The sequence below is a fragment of the Narcine bancroftii genome, chromosome 10 (genome assembly GCF_036971445.1).
Source record: "Narcine bancroftii isolate sNarBan1 chromosome 10, sNarBan1.hap1, whole genome shotgun sequence".
NCBI classification, from domain to species: domain Eukaryota; kingdom Metazoa; phylum Chordata; class Chondrichthyes; order Torpediniformes; family Narcinidae; genus Narcine; species Narcine bancroftii.
The window spans coordinates 12,579,265-12,594,469 of record NC_091478.1 but is presented as its reverse complement, the minus strand read 5'-3'; the positions used below and the strand labels follow the sequence as shown (position 1 = coordinate 12,594,469).

At 39.9% G+C, this 15,205-nt stretch overlaps 1 protein-coding gene and 1 long non-coding RNA gene across 3 annotated transcripts in view; one reads left to right on the top strand and one right to left on the bottom strand.

The window, feature by feature from the left end:
• LOC138744173 (regulator of G-protein signaling 10-like) overlaps positions 1–3,998 on the bottom strand; it is a 44,433-nt gene extending 40,435 nt beyond the window's left edge. The window contains exon 1 of one of the 2 annotated variants that reach the window (XM_069899881.1): positions 3,710–3,998. In XM_069899881.1, the coding sequence (XP_069755982.1) occupies positions 3,710–3,761 (52 nt within the window). In that variant the 5' untranslated portion in view covers positions 3,762–3,998. Of the gene's footprint in view, positions 1–3,098; positions 3,459–3,709 lie in introns of those variants that run through there. The other variant, XM_069899879.1, reaches the window with a different exon arrangement.
• On the top strand, positions 3,033–14,521 carry LOC138744174 (uncharacterized). The gene is made up of 3 exons (XR_011345343.1): positions 3,033–3,322; positions 10,022–10,149; positions 13,655–14,521. It is a non-coding gene; the product is annotated as an uncharacterized lncRNA (long non-coding RNA).
• The last annotated feature ends 684 nt before the right edge of the window (positions 14,522–15,205 follow it).

Sequence of the window (15,205 nt, the reverse complement as noted above, 5' to 3'; positions counted from 1 at the left end):
GTGATGTTGAGGAAGATTGATGTTCTGACATCACCTAACCAGGCCCTCTATCTTCATCCTGCATCCTCACACTTCATTTCCAGTTATCTGGCCAACAATGGTAGTGTCGTCAGTGAATTTGTAGTTTGAGTTGAAACAGAACTTGGAATACAGTTGGGGACAAAGCACAGAGCCTTGGCATGCCCATGTTGATTGTCACAGAGGAGAGGGTGACATTACCAATCTGCACTGATTGGGGTCAGCCAATGAGGAAGTCTCATTTAGGATTTCTATAGCTGAAGCAAGATATCCTCATTCCTCTACTTAACTCCAAAAGTATCTTAGCTCCTGTTACTTTGATTTCAGCAAATGTACAAGGACACCCAACTCTTGTTGCACCTTCCCTTTTCCCAGTCTATCACAATTCAGATTAGTCTTTCTGTTATTAGAACAAAAGTTGATCTCACATTCGTCAACTGTTAATTGCATCTGCCATGCATGTTCTCACTCACCCAATTTATCAGTCACATTGGAGACTTTTTGCATCCTCCTGACAAGTCGTATTCCACACCCACCCCTCGAGAGATGTTGCATTTAGATCGTCCAGCAAATTAGTCATAAATATTGTTCTAGAACCACACTAGTTACTGGCTGCCACTCAGTACAAAGACCCAATTTTGCTATTCTGCTTCTTCTGACAAAAAATTCTCAAATGACAGTATGCCATCCAAATCCCATCGGCTTTGATTTTGCGCACCAACCTTGCATACGAGACCTTAACAAAGGTTTTCTGAAAATCCAAAACGTCCACGCGTTCTCTCTTTTTAGTCTATTATTAGTATCTCAAAATATTCTCCAGTGGAATTGAAAATAATAATTGAGAATGTCACGAGAAGGTCAACAGCATTCCTTCCCCTAGGGTCTCTGGCTTCACTCTCTCTATTGACCTAAGTAATCCAGTACAATTATTATAAAACAAAGATTATTTCACTGCAATTGTATCCGTCTTGTCAGCGATTCAGCTACAATTTTTGGAGTGCATCCTGAAGTGCAAGCAGGGCCTTAATTTTACTGCATTAAGGACAATTGAAGGCAAGTGGCTTTGGGTTTACTATGTTTGTGATCTTGTTAATTAAAAAAAGAGACAAATTATTTCAAAAAAGGGAATTTCCTAATTCATATCTGATGATTAAACAATTTATTTTTTTTTTAATTTAGACATACAGCACGGTAACAGGCCAATCTGGCCCATGGATCCAAGCCACCAATTTACACCAACTAACTGGTGGCCATGGGGAAAGCCCATGCAGACAAGGGGAGAACGTACAGACTCCTTACATATAGCGCAGGATTTGAACCTCAGTCCTGATCGGTGGTGCTGTAAAGGCTTTCTACTAACCGCTACGCCAACCGTGCCACCCAGTTTCGTTTTTAGTTTAAAAATAAAATGCTGGAGAAACTCAGCAGATCAAACTGTGTACTTTATATAGCAAAGATAAAGATAGATAACCAATGTTTTGGGCTTGAGCCCTTCATCAAAGTATGAAGGCTTGCCCCCAAACAAAATGGTGGGGAAGGAGCAGAGTCCCAAAGGCAGGAGGTAATAGGTTTTTTTACTTCAATCGCGGTGTCTGAAAACTTCATTTTTAGTTTCATATTTAGAAAAAAAAGTTACTTTCAGAAAGAACTGTATTTTTCCTTTCTTTTTGCACCGTTCTGACTTTTGAACTTTGATTTTAACCTCAGCTGCATGGTTTGCTGAATGGAAGGGGACTGGAACTGCACACTCGCTTGAACAAGCCACATGGTCAACACCGGAACTATGATCTATTTTTCACAACCAGAGTGAACTGAGCAACATATTTAACAATGGCATTCCTTCACTTATCATATCTGTCAATTGTAGCCTCACAGTGCAATATCCAGGGGGTGGATTTGGGGATGCCTCAAACTTAAAAGCTTAGCAAAATAACCTCATAGGGCTGTAAAGCACTGGGAAGGGCGATTCACTGATTTATCCAAATGTTTGCGGAGGAGCTAGTGGAGTTGTTCAAGTGAACCGGTACAGACTTGAAGGGCCGACATGGCCTGTTTCCGTGCTGTAAACACTTATATGGTTATATGTACACAGGCTGGATATAAATGCTGATATAAAACAAGGAGGAAGGAAGGAAGGAAAGAAATGGATGGATAGTTAACTAGATGTATAGAAGAGATGGCAGAGGCCGACAGCATCAAGTCCACGCTGCTGAAGATCCAGCTGCGCTGGGTGGGTCACGTCTCCAAAATGGAGGACCATCGCCTTCCCAAGATCGTGTTATATGGCGAGCTCTCCACTGGCCACCGTGACAGAGGTGCACCAAAGAAGAGGTACAAGGACTGCCTAAAGAAATCTCTTGGTGCCTGCCCCATTGACCCCGCCAGTGGGCTGATCTCGCCTCAAACCGTGCATCTTGGCGCCTCACCGTTCGGCGGGCAGCAACCTCCTTTGAAGAAGACCGCAGAGCCCACCTCACTGACAAAAGACAAAGGAGGAAAATCCCAACACCCAACCCCAACCCACCAATTTTCCCCTGCAACCGTGTCTGCCTGTCCCGCATCGGACTTGTCAGCCACAATCGAGCCTGCAGCTGACGTGGACTTTTACCCCTTCCATAAATCTTCGTCCGCGAAGCCAAGCCAAAGAATAGATGGATAAATACATAAATAGACAGATAGATAAATAAATGATCGGCAGATAAATAGATGGATGAATAAATAAATGAATAGATAAATAAACAAATGGTCAGCTGTATAGTGAAAAAATAAATAAATAAATAGACGGGTCAATCAATAAATGATAGATGGATAGATAAATGGATACACAGACAGCCAAATAAACAAATAGATTGTGTGTGTACTCAATTATTTCTCCCATTAGGCAGGACAAAGACATAAAATCCGGCAAAAGAATTCCGATGAGCAGGAAGCCAGCAGATTCCCGAGTGAACCAGACGCTGCCTTATTTACCCCCCCACCCCCCCTTTTCCTTGCTCTTGTCGGGATTGATTTTGTAAGGTGGTTTGCCGCAAAACCACGAAGTTCCCGACCCTGAATTCTGCTAGCGCCTTCACCCTAACCTCTTCTCAGAAACGACGGATCCGAGTGCACGACTCTCCGGTGCCCACTGCGGTCCACGGGAAACAACCCGCTCTCCATGGCTCCCCTTTCCGACGAGGCTGGGCTGGCCGCCGCACAAGTTTTCTTCGGGAAAGAGCCACTTGACGGAGCCAATCGGTCAAAGTCGCCTAAAATGGCTGGTCCGTGAGCCTTTCTCGGGGCACATGGTGCTGGAAGCAACGCGGTGAGGAAATAAACTGGATCTCCTTGGGTGGGGTGTGGGGGGTCCCTACAAAGTTTTGATTCCAACCGAGCTCTTCCCTTGCTGCCAGGTACTTTTTTCCCCATCATTTAGCTCTCGGGAGTCGGCACCGTGCACAAGCCCAGGCGGCTGAACCCGTCGGCGGCCAACTTCTTCCTTCTAGATCGCCCGCGCTTTGGCACCAGCGCTGCCCCCCCAACCCCGGCACGGCGCGCGCTGCCTCCCCCGGGGTTCCGCGGCTTGCCGCCAGCGGGCGAGGGCGATCGGCGCGAGAGGGTGTGGGGGCGCCGGGTTGGACCGGGCGGGCGAGGGACTGACTGGCCGAGACGGGGAGCAGCGGGCGCGCTTGGAGGGGCGGGGTGGACCTACCTGAGGGCGGCCGCTTGCGGCTGAGCCGGCTGACAGCCTTGGACACGAACATGATCCCGGCCGGGACTGTGCGAGGGGAGAGGAGGTGGGGGGGTGGGGGTTGGCTGAAGGGAGAACTCCTTCGCTCCGGGCAACTCTCGCCTCTGCAACGGAGTCACCGAGGCGCAGGAGTGTGCATCTTCCTCCTCCCAGCCCCCCCCCCCCCCCTCGGCGAACAAGTGTCAGGGGCTTCCTGCAAGTTCAGCCCTCGCAACTCATTGACACCCTGGCTGCTACTAAAAGAACAGGAAGAGGGAACAGTCAGATCAAAGAAAGGAAACGCCAAGCCGTGTCGGCGGATCAAGTGCATGAAAGCATGTGCATTCCCTTCCCCTTCTGCTCTGCACGCAGCCCACTGCTCTCTGCCAGGTCCTGGGTGCATGAGAATCTGCTGTGGTGACAGGATCAGAGCCAAACACTCTGGGAAGATAAACTGGGGAAAGTTCACACTTCAAAACTGATCTTATTTGAAAGACTGAAGCACTTGTACCCACAGTGACTTTGCAGAAGCTGTGAAGATTGCCTGTGCAGATTTCACAAAGAGGTGTCAACTGGATTGACTTCTGGAAAGCAACAAGCAGGGGACATGGTGGCTATTGATACCACTTTGCTCAAAGGTCACTAAAGGCGTCTTGTCGACCTCAAAGGAAAACACAACAGATGAGCCAGAAGTCTGCCTCCCATTGTTTGCTGTTTTTCTTTCACAAGTGAGAGGGTGGCAAGGGCTCTCTGGCAGTTTGAGGGGGGGGGGGGGGGGGGACTGAACAGGGTCGGCCTGTGTGAACTGAAACAGAGGCTCCAAGGTGGAGGTCGGCCTACTCTTGTGTGTCATGCAAGAGAAAATGAGCTGTCTCGTGTTTCTCTGGCAATAAGGGGGACAGAAAGGAACTCTGTGGTCGCCTGAAAGGAAGAAAGAGGTCATCACCTGGAGAACCCTGATGGGGCAAGTTTCATCAGCAAGACTTTGAGATGACTAATGGTGCTACCTCAGTTGCAGAAATCCTGGAACCCCACATCTCTCTCTGCAGAACCTACAAGAACCTTCCCGAGCGGTCAAAGCCTGGTGAACTTTATACATGTTAAATTCTGTGCACTTGGAAGAATGAGAAGTGAGATTGGACTGTGAACCAAATAACTTTCTTAAATTTACACACACCTTACACTATCCCTCAAAAAAAGAAAGGCCGATTTGAAATAAACTCCAACGGGTGATCAGCAGGGAGAGGTTGCACAAAGAAATCAGCCTTGGTCCAAGAAGCTCTCCAATGAAAGTTGGCAGCATGAAGCCATTTCTGCACAGTCACAGAGAATCAATCGCCCCTCCCCAATCTCTAAATCCTTTATGCTCCTCCTCCAACCTTCAACTACCTTCTCAAGATAGTTTGCAATGGTTCCAAGTGTCTTACCATCAAATGCCAGCAAAGCCCCTAAGAATTGAAAAAAAGAACCTGTCAGCCTCGTCTTCTACTCACTTTTCCACCATTTATCTATCCACGTCTTCTTCCAATGTTTCTTCTTGTTTTCTTCTTTGCTTTCCAGTGGCCCCCAAGCTTAGATCTTCCAGCAGTCTGAAGAATAAAACATTAGCTTTGCTTACTAAGATGTGGAGTACAAAAGTGGGGAAAGTTATTAAATTATTATTCCTGTAGCTCAGCTCAATTCAAGACCACAAATGGGATACTGCAAACAACATTGGTGTTCTGTTTAAGGAAGGAACAGAACAATGTATTGTCTTACGAGAAAAGATAAAATGGCCTGGAGTTTGGAAGATATAGGTCAGCACATCATCAAGGGCCCGTACTGTTCTCTCTTGTTTTATTTTCTAAGGGGGAGATTATTTCATTGAAACAAGTTCCTGTGAGAGCTTGACAGGATAGATGCCAAGAAGTTGTTTCGAGTATTTTTCCAGGATAAATGGTCAATCTTTTAAGGAATTTAATCTTTCAGAGGGTTGTAAATGTTCAGACTTCTCTTCCTGAGAGAAGTTGAGTTGTGGAGTATGATCAAGGATGAAACAGGTTTTAAGGGGAATTAAGGGTCATGGGACTTGGGATGGAAAGTGTAAATGAAGCCAGTGATCAGATCTTCCTATTGAATGGAGGAGCAGGCCTGTGGAGGGATGAGGATCTTGTACAGGCAAAATAGATTTAGATCACTCTAAACTTCATCGATGAAAACTGTTCAAAATTGTAACGATCACTATTAACTTACCCTTGGCCATCACTTTAAAAGGAAAATGAGACCAAGATTTATTTTCATACATTCTTGATAGGCAACAATTCTGGTCTCATAATTTTCACACCAGTGTTTCAATTTCCTTTTGCAAAATGATACTCCATGTGATCAAACTACAGCATAATAAAAGTTTACCATAACTTTGTACTTTTCTATTTTCTCCCTGTAAAAATAAACCCAGTGCTGATTGCTTCTATTACATAGTAGGCATGTGGTTTGAATTATTCTGTTGATAACAACCTGGCCTACTTTTTTAAACCTGCTTCCAATATAATACTTCTCAAATTATAATGTTAGTCTTTCTGGAGCTCAATCCAGTTGTCAGCTGTTCTATCCCATTCTGAACTTATTTGTTTGATATCTTTGTGCTAAATATCAGCGAATATTGTGGCAAAGGTCCTGTTCCTGATCTCTATTTTCAGATAATATAACCCTTCCAATATGGTGGCTTTCATATCCTCATTGCCATGTGTTTTACAGCCATTGAATTACTTGAGCTTTTCATTTCATGGCATTGTTCAAGTAATGTGCACAAATGGATGTCAAGAAATAAATTGTTTATGTAACATTGGGGAGGGAAATCAAGATTGGCCATATCATTGAGAAAATATGTTGAACAATATTAAAAACTGTAATCAGTCAAGTAGGAGGGCTTCGGTTTAACTTTAAAATAAAAGCAACCATAACTTTTAGCATTGTCTGCTAATGGCAAAAAGGATTCAAGAATTGATGGCTGATCGTTCAGTACCAAGCCCATTAATTGGCATCATAATAGCATAACCGGAGTCGGAAATTTAAAGCTATCGGTATTAAGACTGATAAAAGAAGGAAAAAAAACTAATTTAAATAAAGTAAGATTATTTCATTTGTGTTATTTTATATCATGTACACATAATCTTTCTATGAGCTTCAAAAATATTAATAGCATCCCCTAGGACAGGAGTTCCCAAACTTTTTGTTCCTCTGTACCCCTTGGGCATTTTTGTAGGTTCCCGTGTACCCCTAAAAATTAAGGATTAAAAAAAGACATTGTGCAATCTGACTGCAGATTACAACACCATGTATTGTCCAGTAGTGGTTTTTCTCTCAGACCCAATGTACCCCTTGAAAAGTGCAAATGTACCACTGGGGGTACATGTATTCCAGGTTGGGAACCCCTGACCTAGGACATTTCTTTAGGAGAGCAAAGGCTGAAGGAGAGGTAACATTAATGTTAGTATTGTCAAAGGGAGCTAAATTGTAAGTTAGACTTAGGCTTTTGTAAAATTATGTCAGGCAAGATTAAGTCTATGGTTGCAGGTTACTTAGCTAAAATATTATAGATTTAACAAAATATGTAAAACAAGGGAAACATAATATATAATGATTTTAGTAGAAATCTCCTCCCAGCAGTCCATGGATTCATTGATCTGATGCAAGGGAAAGAACATGCATTTCCTTGGAATTAATAATATAAAAATTTAGATCACTTGATTCATTTAACAGCTCCACATGGCACATGCATAGGCAAAAAAACACTTAAGCTGTATTCCTGGAGAATTAGTATAAGTTCTGGAGATGTTGGGACCTGTAAAGGCCAGGTGAGGTGCACCAGATTCTGCTGGGGTCAATAGCCCCACAAGTAGGTTGGATGGTGCTGCAGTGGAAAGTTTAAATTAGCTTAAGACCAGATGGGCAACTGAACATATGAGCAAAGCAGAGCAGGAAATGGCAGGCAGAGAACTGTTGAGAGTTTGGAAAGCAAAGTACATAAAGATAGGAGGTACAAGCTTAAGCTCTGTAACTTAAGAAAATATATCACAAATGGTAGGCATGTAAAAGTCCATCCAGTTTACCAGAGCACTTCTGCGAAGGACATTTGCCATCTTTACCCACTTTGGCTAATGTATTACTACAAGTTCACCAACGTGGTCTACTCTTAAGTACCCCCTCAGGTCATGAGCATTACAGTTGGATGATCAATGTCACAATTCATTATCATTAAATTATTAACAATAGATGAAAATGTACAGTTTGTGCTTAATGATCAATGTTTAATTGCAGAGTATATTGAAGAGAGTGGATGAACTGACACATGGAAAAATAATATTTAGTTTTACAGAGTGTGGTTTTAGGATGAACAAGACTGATAGGAAGGGAAGCCAGTGCCAGGGTTGGTCAAAGAACAAATTACAGATATGAAAAGTGATGAAATGTTAGAAGAATATTCAAATGAGGCCCACACACTACTGAATGTATTTGGCTTGGATTGCCCTCCTCTGTTAACAGAGGACTTTGTTGGTAATAAAGCAAATTGCCCTCAAGACTTACCTGACTTAGCTGCACAAGTCAAAGTTATAAGTATATGGTAAGGAAGCAAATCTTTTGGCTGATTGTGTCCTTGTTGACCCTCAACCACCCATTTACTCCAATCCTGCATTACCCCCATACTGCCATTTTATTCTCACTACATTCCCTGTAACTCTACTCCCCCACTCCACAACTGCCCCAGATTCAACCATTCATCTATACACAAGGGCTATCAGCCTTCCTACCACAAAATCAAACCTGTCAAAGTTTCATTGTTCTATGAACTTATGTTGAAGTGCGAAAAACCTAGTATTAGGAAAGAAAAAGCTCGGCGTACCACAGCATACAGTCAACACATAACTAACAACCTTTCCAGACTTTGAGCACCATTGTTCTATTGAAGCTCAAATAAGCAGATGCCCCCAGACATGCTAAATTGGTGGCTATAAAAAAAACTTGCTCTGTGTTACAGCAGATTTCAGTCAAGCTGCACAAAGCATGGTGTGTGCCCCTGTATAGGCTTGAAGGTGTAGCAAGGTTACATCTTCCCATTTCTGCATTAAAAGGCATCTACTTCTTAAGACTGTCATTATTTAAGGCAGACCTGTGCATACCAAAGGGAGTGGCACCATCAATAACTGATTTAAAGTACTATGTCATTTTATCAGGTTTCTTCAAAGACTACATCTCACAAGAATATATTTGAAAGTAAATTTACACTCTAATAGGGTTAAATGCACCACAACAATTTTCAATTGAAAGGTGATATTTTATCCACACCATGTGCAGTTCTGGTCGCCTAATTATAGGAAGGATATAAACAGAGTGGAGAGAGTGCAGAGAAGGTTTACCAGAATGTTACCTGGGTTTAAGCATCTAGAGTATAGGGAGAGATTGGACAGATTAGGTCTTTATTCTTTGGAGCGTAGAAGGTTGAGAGGGGATTTGATAGAAGTATTTAAGATTATGAAAGGGATAGACAGAGTGGATGTGGATATTGATTTTTAAATTTTTATCTGTAAAACAAATATAAATGCAAATATTAGCAGCATTTTTCATCAGTATTCTGATTGAATAAACAGACACAAAATTAGAATTGAGTAACTGAATTGGCCTTTTTTTTTGCCAGAAATCCCATTCATAAGATCAGCTCACAAAAAAGTATATATTACGATATAGTTTTACAATAATTAATATGAACTGCTCCTCATTTTTAGAGAGATGAAAGCAAATTTTCATACTTGTATCTGTTTTCTGATCAAACTATTTTTCAATGCTTTAAATACTTTATAAGTTCCCCTTCCAAGTCACAAGTACACATGAACTTCTTTATTACTCCACTACCTCCAGTTCATTTTGTCATGCACGACTTGTTTTTACAAAGAGTTTGGCACTTCAAAAGTGTAAGTCCATCAATAATTCTGGAGGAATAAGCTAGCCCTCTGCATCGTCAAAACAGTGCAGACAAGAGCAGGCCATTTCATTTGTATCAAAGTATAAAGATCTGACTCAATGGGCTAGTGACCTTTTGTTCCTGTGGGCAAAGACATTGAAAATGCCTTACATAATTTAGATGTATAATTTCCGTAAGATTTATCTAATTTTAATATTCTCGTCATTTTAAACCAGATGTTGAAATTCAGCTAATATGGGAAATACCTAGAAAACCATAAATGTCAAGTTAAATATTTTTATGTATCGATGAGAAACACATCATATAAATCTGAATTTTTATAATTTTGTTCACAGACTGCACACAGGGAAGACCTGACCTGTTTTTTTTCCCTGATTTGTGAGGAGACCCCCTTTCGCCAAACTGAGGCTACCTGCAAATTGGAGGAGCAACACCTAGTATTCTGACTGGGCACTAACAGATGGTATTAACATTGACTTTTCCATTTTCTGTTAAACCCCGCCCCTGAATCTCTCTCTCTTTCCCGATCCCTCTGGCTTCTTTCATTCATACTTGCTGTAGATACTGCATGACCTCCAGCACTTAGCATACAGTACTGTAGACTTTTCAGTTTAACTACCATCATACTTCCTTTGATCTCATTTCAATCAACCTACTACAACCATATTTTATTTCGGGTTAATTGATTACCCTATTTGCCATCGTTTCCGGGTAATCAAATCTAATTTTTTTTTAAAACTTTATCAAATGATCTGTGGAGTTGAGAAAGATTTTAGGTTTTATTTTGGCTGTGTGGGACTTTAGTTATTTTATCAACTTAAATTTCCTTTTATTCAAGAGTATTCTGATTAATATTTCTAAATAAAAACAGAATGGTGAACTTAACATGAAATTAGAGAAATGAGACATGTGATTTCATTGTTGAAGTTCACTTCCCCTTTCAAGCAGAAACTTGCCTTAGAACTTGGAGCACTTGTTAGTTTCTGCATAATTTCTTTCTTAGTTTCACAGTGTGGTGGCTTAACATAGTTATGATTGGTCTGGATATTGCATCTAGAGCTTCTGATTTTCATATCACCATAGTTAAAATAAATTTCTCATCCCTCAGAGATGGCTTGTAATGTTTAATTCAGCATAGCTTTTAAAGTTGTGGTAAACATTCCATTGTGCAAAATGCTGATGATCTGATGCCTTTAAACTTTTCAAAGCATTCTGTAGTTTTGACTGACTAGTTCAGGCTTGCTCAGCTCACAGAACAATGGCTCAAGTCAGAACATTAACCAGCTGTTAAGTCATTTCAAAAGATTTTTTTTTCAAGACATTTTTAAAGATTTTTTAAACATCTGTAACAACATATCAGCACATTGCCCACAACTATTTTTTTCAAGACATTTTTAAAGATTTTTTAAAACTTCTGTAATAATATATCAGCACATTTCCCACAACTTACTAATTCAATTTTTCTTTAAAGCTAACGGTACTTTCCAATTATTTGTTTTCCTCTAAATCACTCAGTAACAACAATTGATTTATTTTTCTTTAAAACGATAACATTTAAAAAATCATAAACTAGGGAAACTAACAAAAATGGAGTCAAGATTGATCATGTTTGCATGTTTTTCTAATTGAATGTTTATGCACAGGATGTGTGAATCATTGCAAAATTGAGATTTTAAGAAACACTTAAAAGTTTAAATGGAATTCTCAAAATGATACCTCTCCATAGAACATTAGAGCATAGAAACAGGTCCCATCAGCCCTTCTAGTCTGTGCCAACCACTTTTTTTTGCCTGGACCCACTGACCTGCACCCATTCCATACCTCTTCCATCCACGTACCTGTCCAAATTCATCTTAAATGTTAAAATTGAGCTCGCATTCACCACTAGAAGCTCTTTTCACACTCCCACCATTCTCTGTGTGAAGAAGTTCCCCCTCATATTCCCCTAAATTTTTCCCCATTCATTCTTAACCCATGTCCTTTGGTTTGTATCTCACCTACTCTCAGTGGAAAAAGCCCATCTACATTTACTCTGTCAACCCCCCTCATAATATTAAATATCTCCATCAAAATCTCCCCTCATTCTTCTACGCTCCAGGAAATAAAGTCCTAACTTCTTTAACCTTTCCCTGTAACTCAGTTCCTGAAGTCCAGGAAACACCCTAGTAAATCTTCTCTGTACTCTTTCAATCTTCTTGATATCTTTATTGTAGTTAGGTGACCAAAACTGCACACAATACTCCAAATTTGGCCTTGCTAATGTCTTATGCAACTTTACCATAACATCCCAACTCCTATACCCAATATGTCAAAAGCTCTCTTTACAACCCTATCCACCTGTGATGCCACTTTCATGGAATTATGTCCCTGTATTCCCAGAACCCTCTGTTCTACCGCACTCCTCAGTGCCCTACCATTTACCGAGTATGACTTATCTTGGTTTGTCCTTCCCAAATACAACGCCTCACACTTGTCTGCATTAAATTCCATCTGCAATTTTCAGCCTATTTTTCCAGCTGATCCAGATTCCTTTGGAAACTTTGAAAGCTTTCCTTGCTATTCTTCATAACACCTGCAATCTTAGTGTCATCTGCAAATTTGCTCATTTAATTTATCACATTATCATCCAGATTATTGATATAGATGACAGGCAACAATGGTCCCAGCACCAATCTCTGAGGCACACCCCTAGTCACAGGCCTCCAGTCTGAGAGGCAATCATCCACTACCACACACTGGCTTCTCCTGTATAGCCAATCTCGAATCCAGTTTACGACATCACCATGAACACCAAGCATCTGAACCTTCCTGACTAACCTCCCATTTGGGACCTTGTCAAAGGCATTACTAAAGTTCATGTAGATAACATCCACAGCCTTTCCTTTGTCAACCTTTCTGTGGATTTGTGACTAAGAAGGATAATCTCAACCACATTTTTGGAGTCCCATGGATAAGGTCTGAAAAAAATCAACCAGTACCTCTTTAACTGATTGTTATTTATAAAGCCACGAAATATATACGCATTAGCAATTATTTTAGAAAAAAGCAACACAAAAGAATATAATAAACATTTGACAGTGCTCTCTGAATATTAACAAAAGTGGAGTTGTGTACATTTTCTCCCACACCCGATCAAACCAATTGGATCAAACATATCATCCACAAACTTGATCAAATTTGTGTTACATTTCCATTGCTGCAAATGCTGTGGTCTCAAGATGCAGCAATTGTAATCATTTGACTGAATTGAGTGTTCAAATTATATCCAAATTATGCAAATTAAAGGAATTAAAAATGAGAAGAGTAGAAATCAATAGCAACATAAGTGATACATTGAAAGTAACCTGATACACAAACATACAGACATACAGCACAGTAACAGGCCCTTTTGGCCCATGAACCTGTGCCACCCAATTGACCTACAACCTCGGTCCATTTTGAAAGATGGGAGGAAACCCACACGAGGAGAACATACAAACTCCTTACAGAGAGCGCGAGATTCGAACCCAAGTCCCACAGTAACAGCATTATGCTCACTGTGTTGGCCCTTGGTAGATATTTTCTAAGAATAGTGAGGAGAATATTGAGTGCTCCCCATCATTACCCTATTAATCACAAAAATAAGCCTCTTATCAGTAATGCACTGTTTACACAGAGAATGATATTTTCCAGTTCTTTTCCAGAATATTGAAGCATCATTTAGTGATCCAAAAATTACAAACTATAAAGAAACACCCATAATTATTGTTTAATAGACCTCTGGTCCTTAAAAGGATAATTTTGTATACATGATTTGCAACACATTCAGATTATTAAAAAAATTATATTTTAATACTTTTGAAAATTTTATAACATTTCAGTTTGTACTTTAACTTTGTGTATGAATAATTTTGATGTTTAGCTTTTCAAAATATTTAAATTTTTTGTTGACAATTTATGCTTTTTACTTCTTGCTTTGCTCTCTGTAGGAATTCTCCAATGTGATTGGCTCTTTAGCCAACTTGATGGCCTTACTGTTTCCAGATGCCTGAACTTCCTTTGAACAGATACCTGACATAAATTGATGTTGGCTTTGATCAACTTTCTTCCAGACAAGAATGAGCAGAGATACTTTGTTTTAATTATATCATGACCTTTCTTTTTGGACAACCCAAACTTGGTACAGTCTTCTTGTGCACATGCTCTCATTCTCTCAGAGGAAAGAACAATAACACAAGCATGGATTTCTGAATGATCAAACAAACCATCAAAAATGGCCTATATAGGATACAATATTGAATTAACACTTTTATCTGTGAGCTTTAATATATATTTAAAAGTATTAGGGTTCAAAGCACATGAACCTAGTTAAAGCATAAAAGAAGTGTGGAGCAGATGTGGCTTCTGCTCCTTGGATGATCGCTTTTACCACCCTGATGGCAAAGAGAGAAATTCTTCATAAACTCCGCTTACCATAGTTTAATGGTTTTCTCAAACCATGGCCTGTTTGAACTTAGAGAAAATTAGAAGTGCTACATCTGATTCCTCTTAAACTTGAAGAAATTTTGTGCCCATTCATACAATTTTTTCATGAAATAATTTTTTAACATTTTCTTTGATTTATATTCCCTTACTGATACCATGAAGTTTCTCTTTTGGATGAGGACCAGGGTTCTTACGTTTGATGAATGCTGATCCAAAGCTATCCAGTTTGGGTTTTTTTTTTGGCTTTCTCTTCTCCATTAGATTAGTACAAGAGGTTTTACTATCATGTGAATTTTTTTTCTTTGCTTTTTTCTCTTTGATTGTGTATGGGGAGATGTATCCTTATCCCCTCCATCTATTGTATTGTATATTAAAATAAATAAAAAGATTGAAAAAGAAAGATTCTAGATTTAGTGCATTTTTAAGGTGTGCCATTGGTTTATGTTTAATGAAAGGAAAATTAAATAAAAGAAAATTAAATTTAAATGGTTTTGAACATTTATGTTTAGTTTTTACATTTTCCCATTCACTGCAGCTATAGCGCCAACATATGGCAAGATGGAAAATTTAGGCCTGTCACACATTTAATTACAAAGGCAGACAATTATGAAAAATTTGAGAAATTATGTTTTGGAGAGAATTTCAATTTTGTTCTCTGGTAATGTTTTCCAAAGACTTGAGCAACAAAAACATGCAGGTAGCGTGAAATATTTCTCACTCTAAAACTATACCAAATATGTTGGTTTCAGTGACAGAAGGAGACAAAAGCTTCACAGACATCTAATATCTTCATTGACTAATTGTCTTCATTGTAAGTTCCGCCATGGAAACATGATCTGGTTTTGTACCACGTTAACTAAGCACATAGATGTCCCTTCCAGGGTTTTTTTTTCTGCAACATGATGACTTGGAACAATAAAGTTTCTTATGAAGGAATACTCACCAAAAACCAGAGTTTCATTTCTCACTTTCTTGTCTGGTGTCCAAATCAGGAGTCACTGATATTTTTTTTTTAAATGGAGTTTTGCTTTGTCGGGGCTTTCTCTCCAACGTTG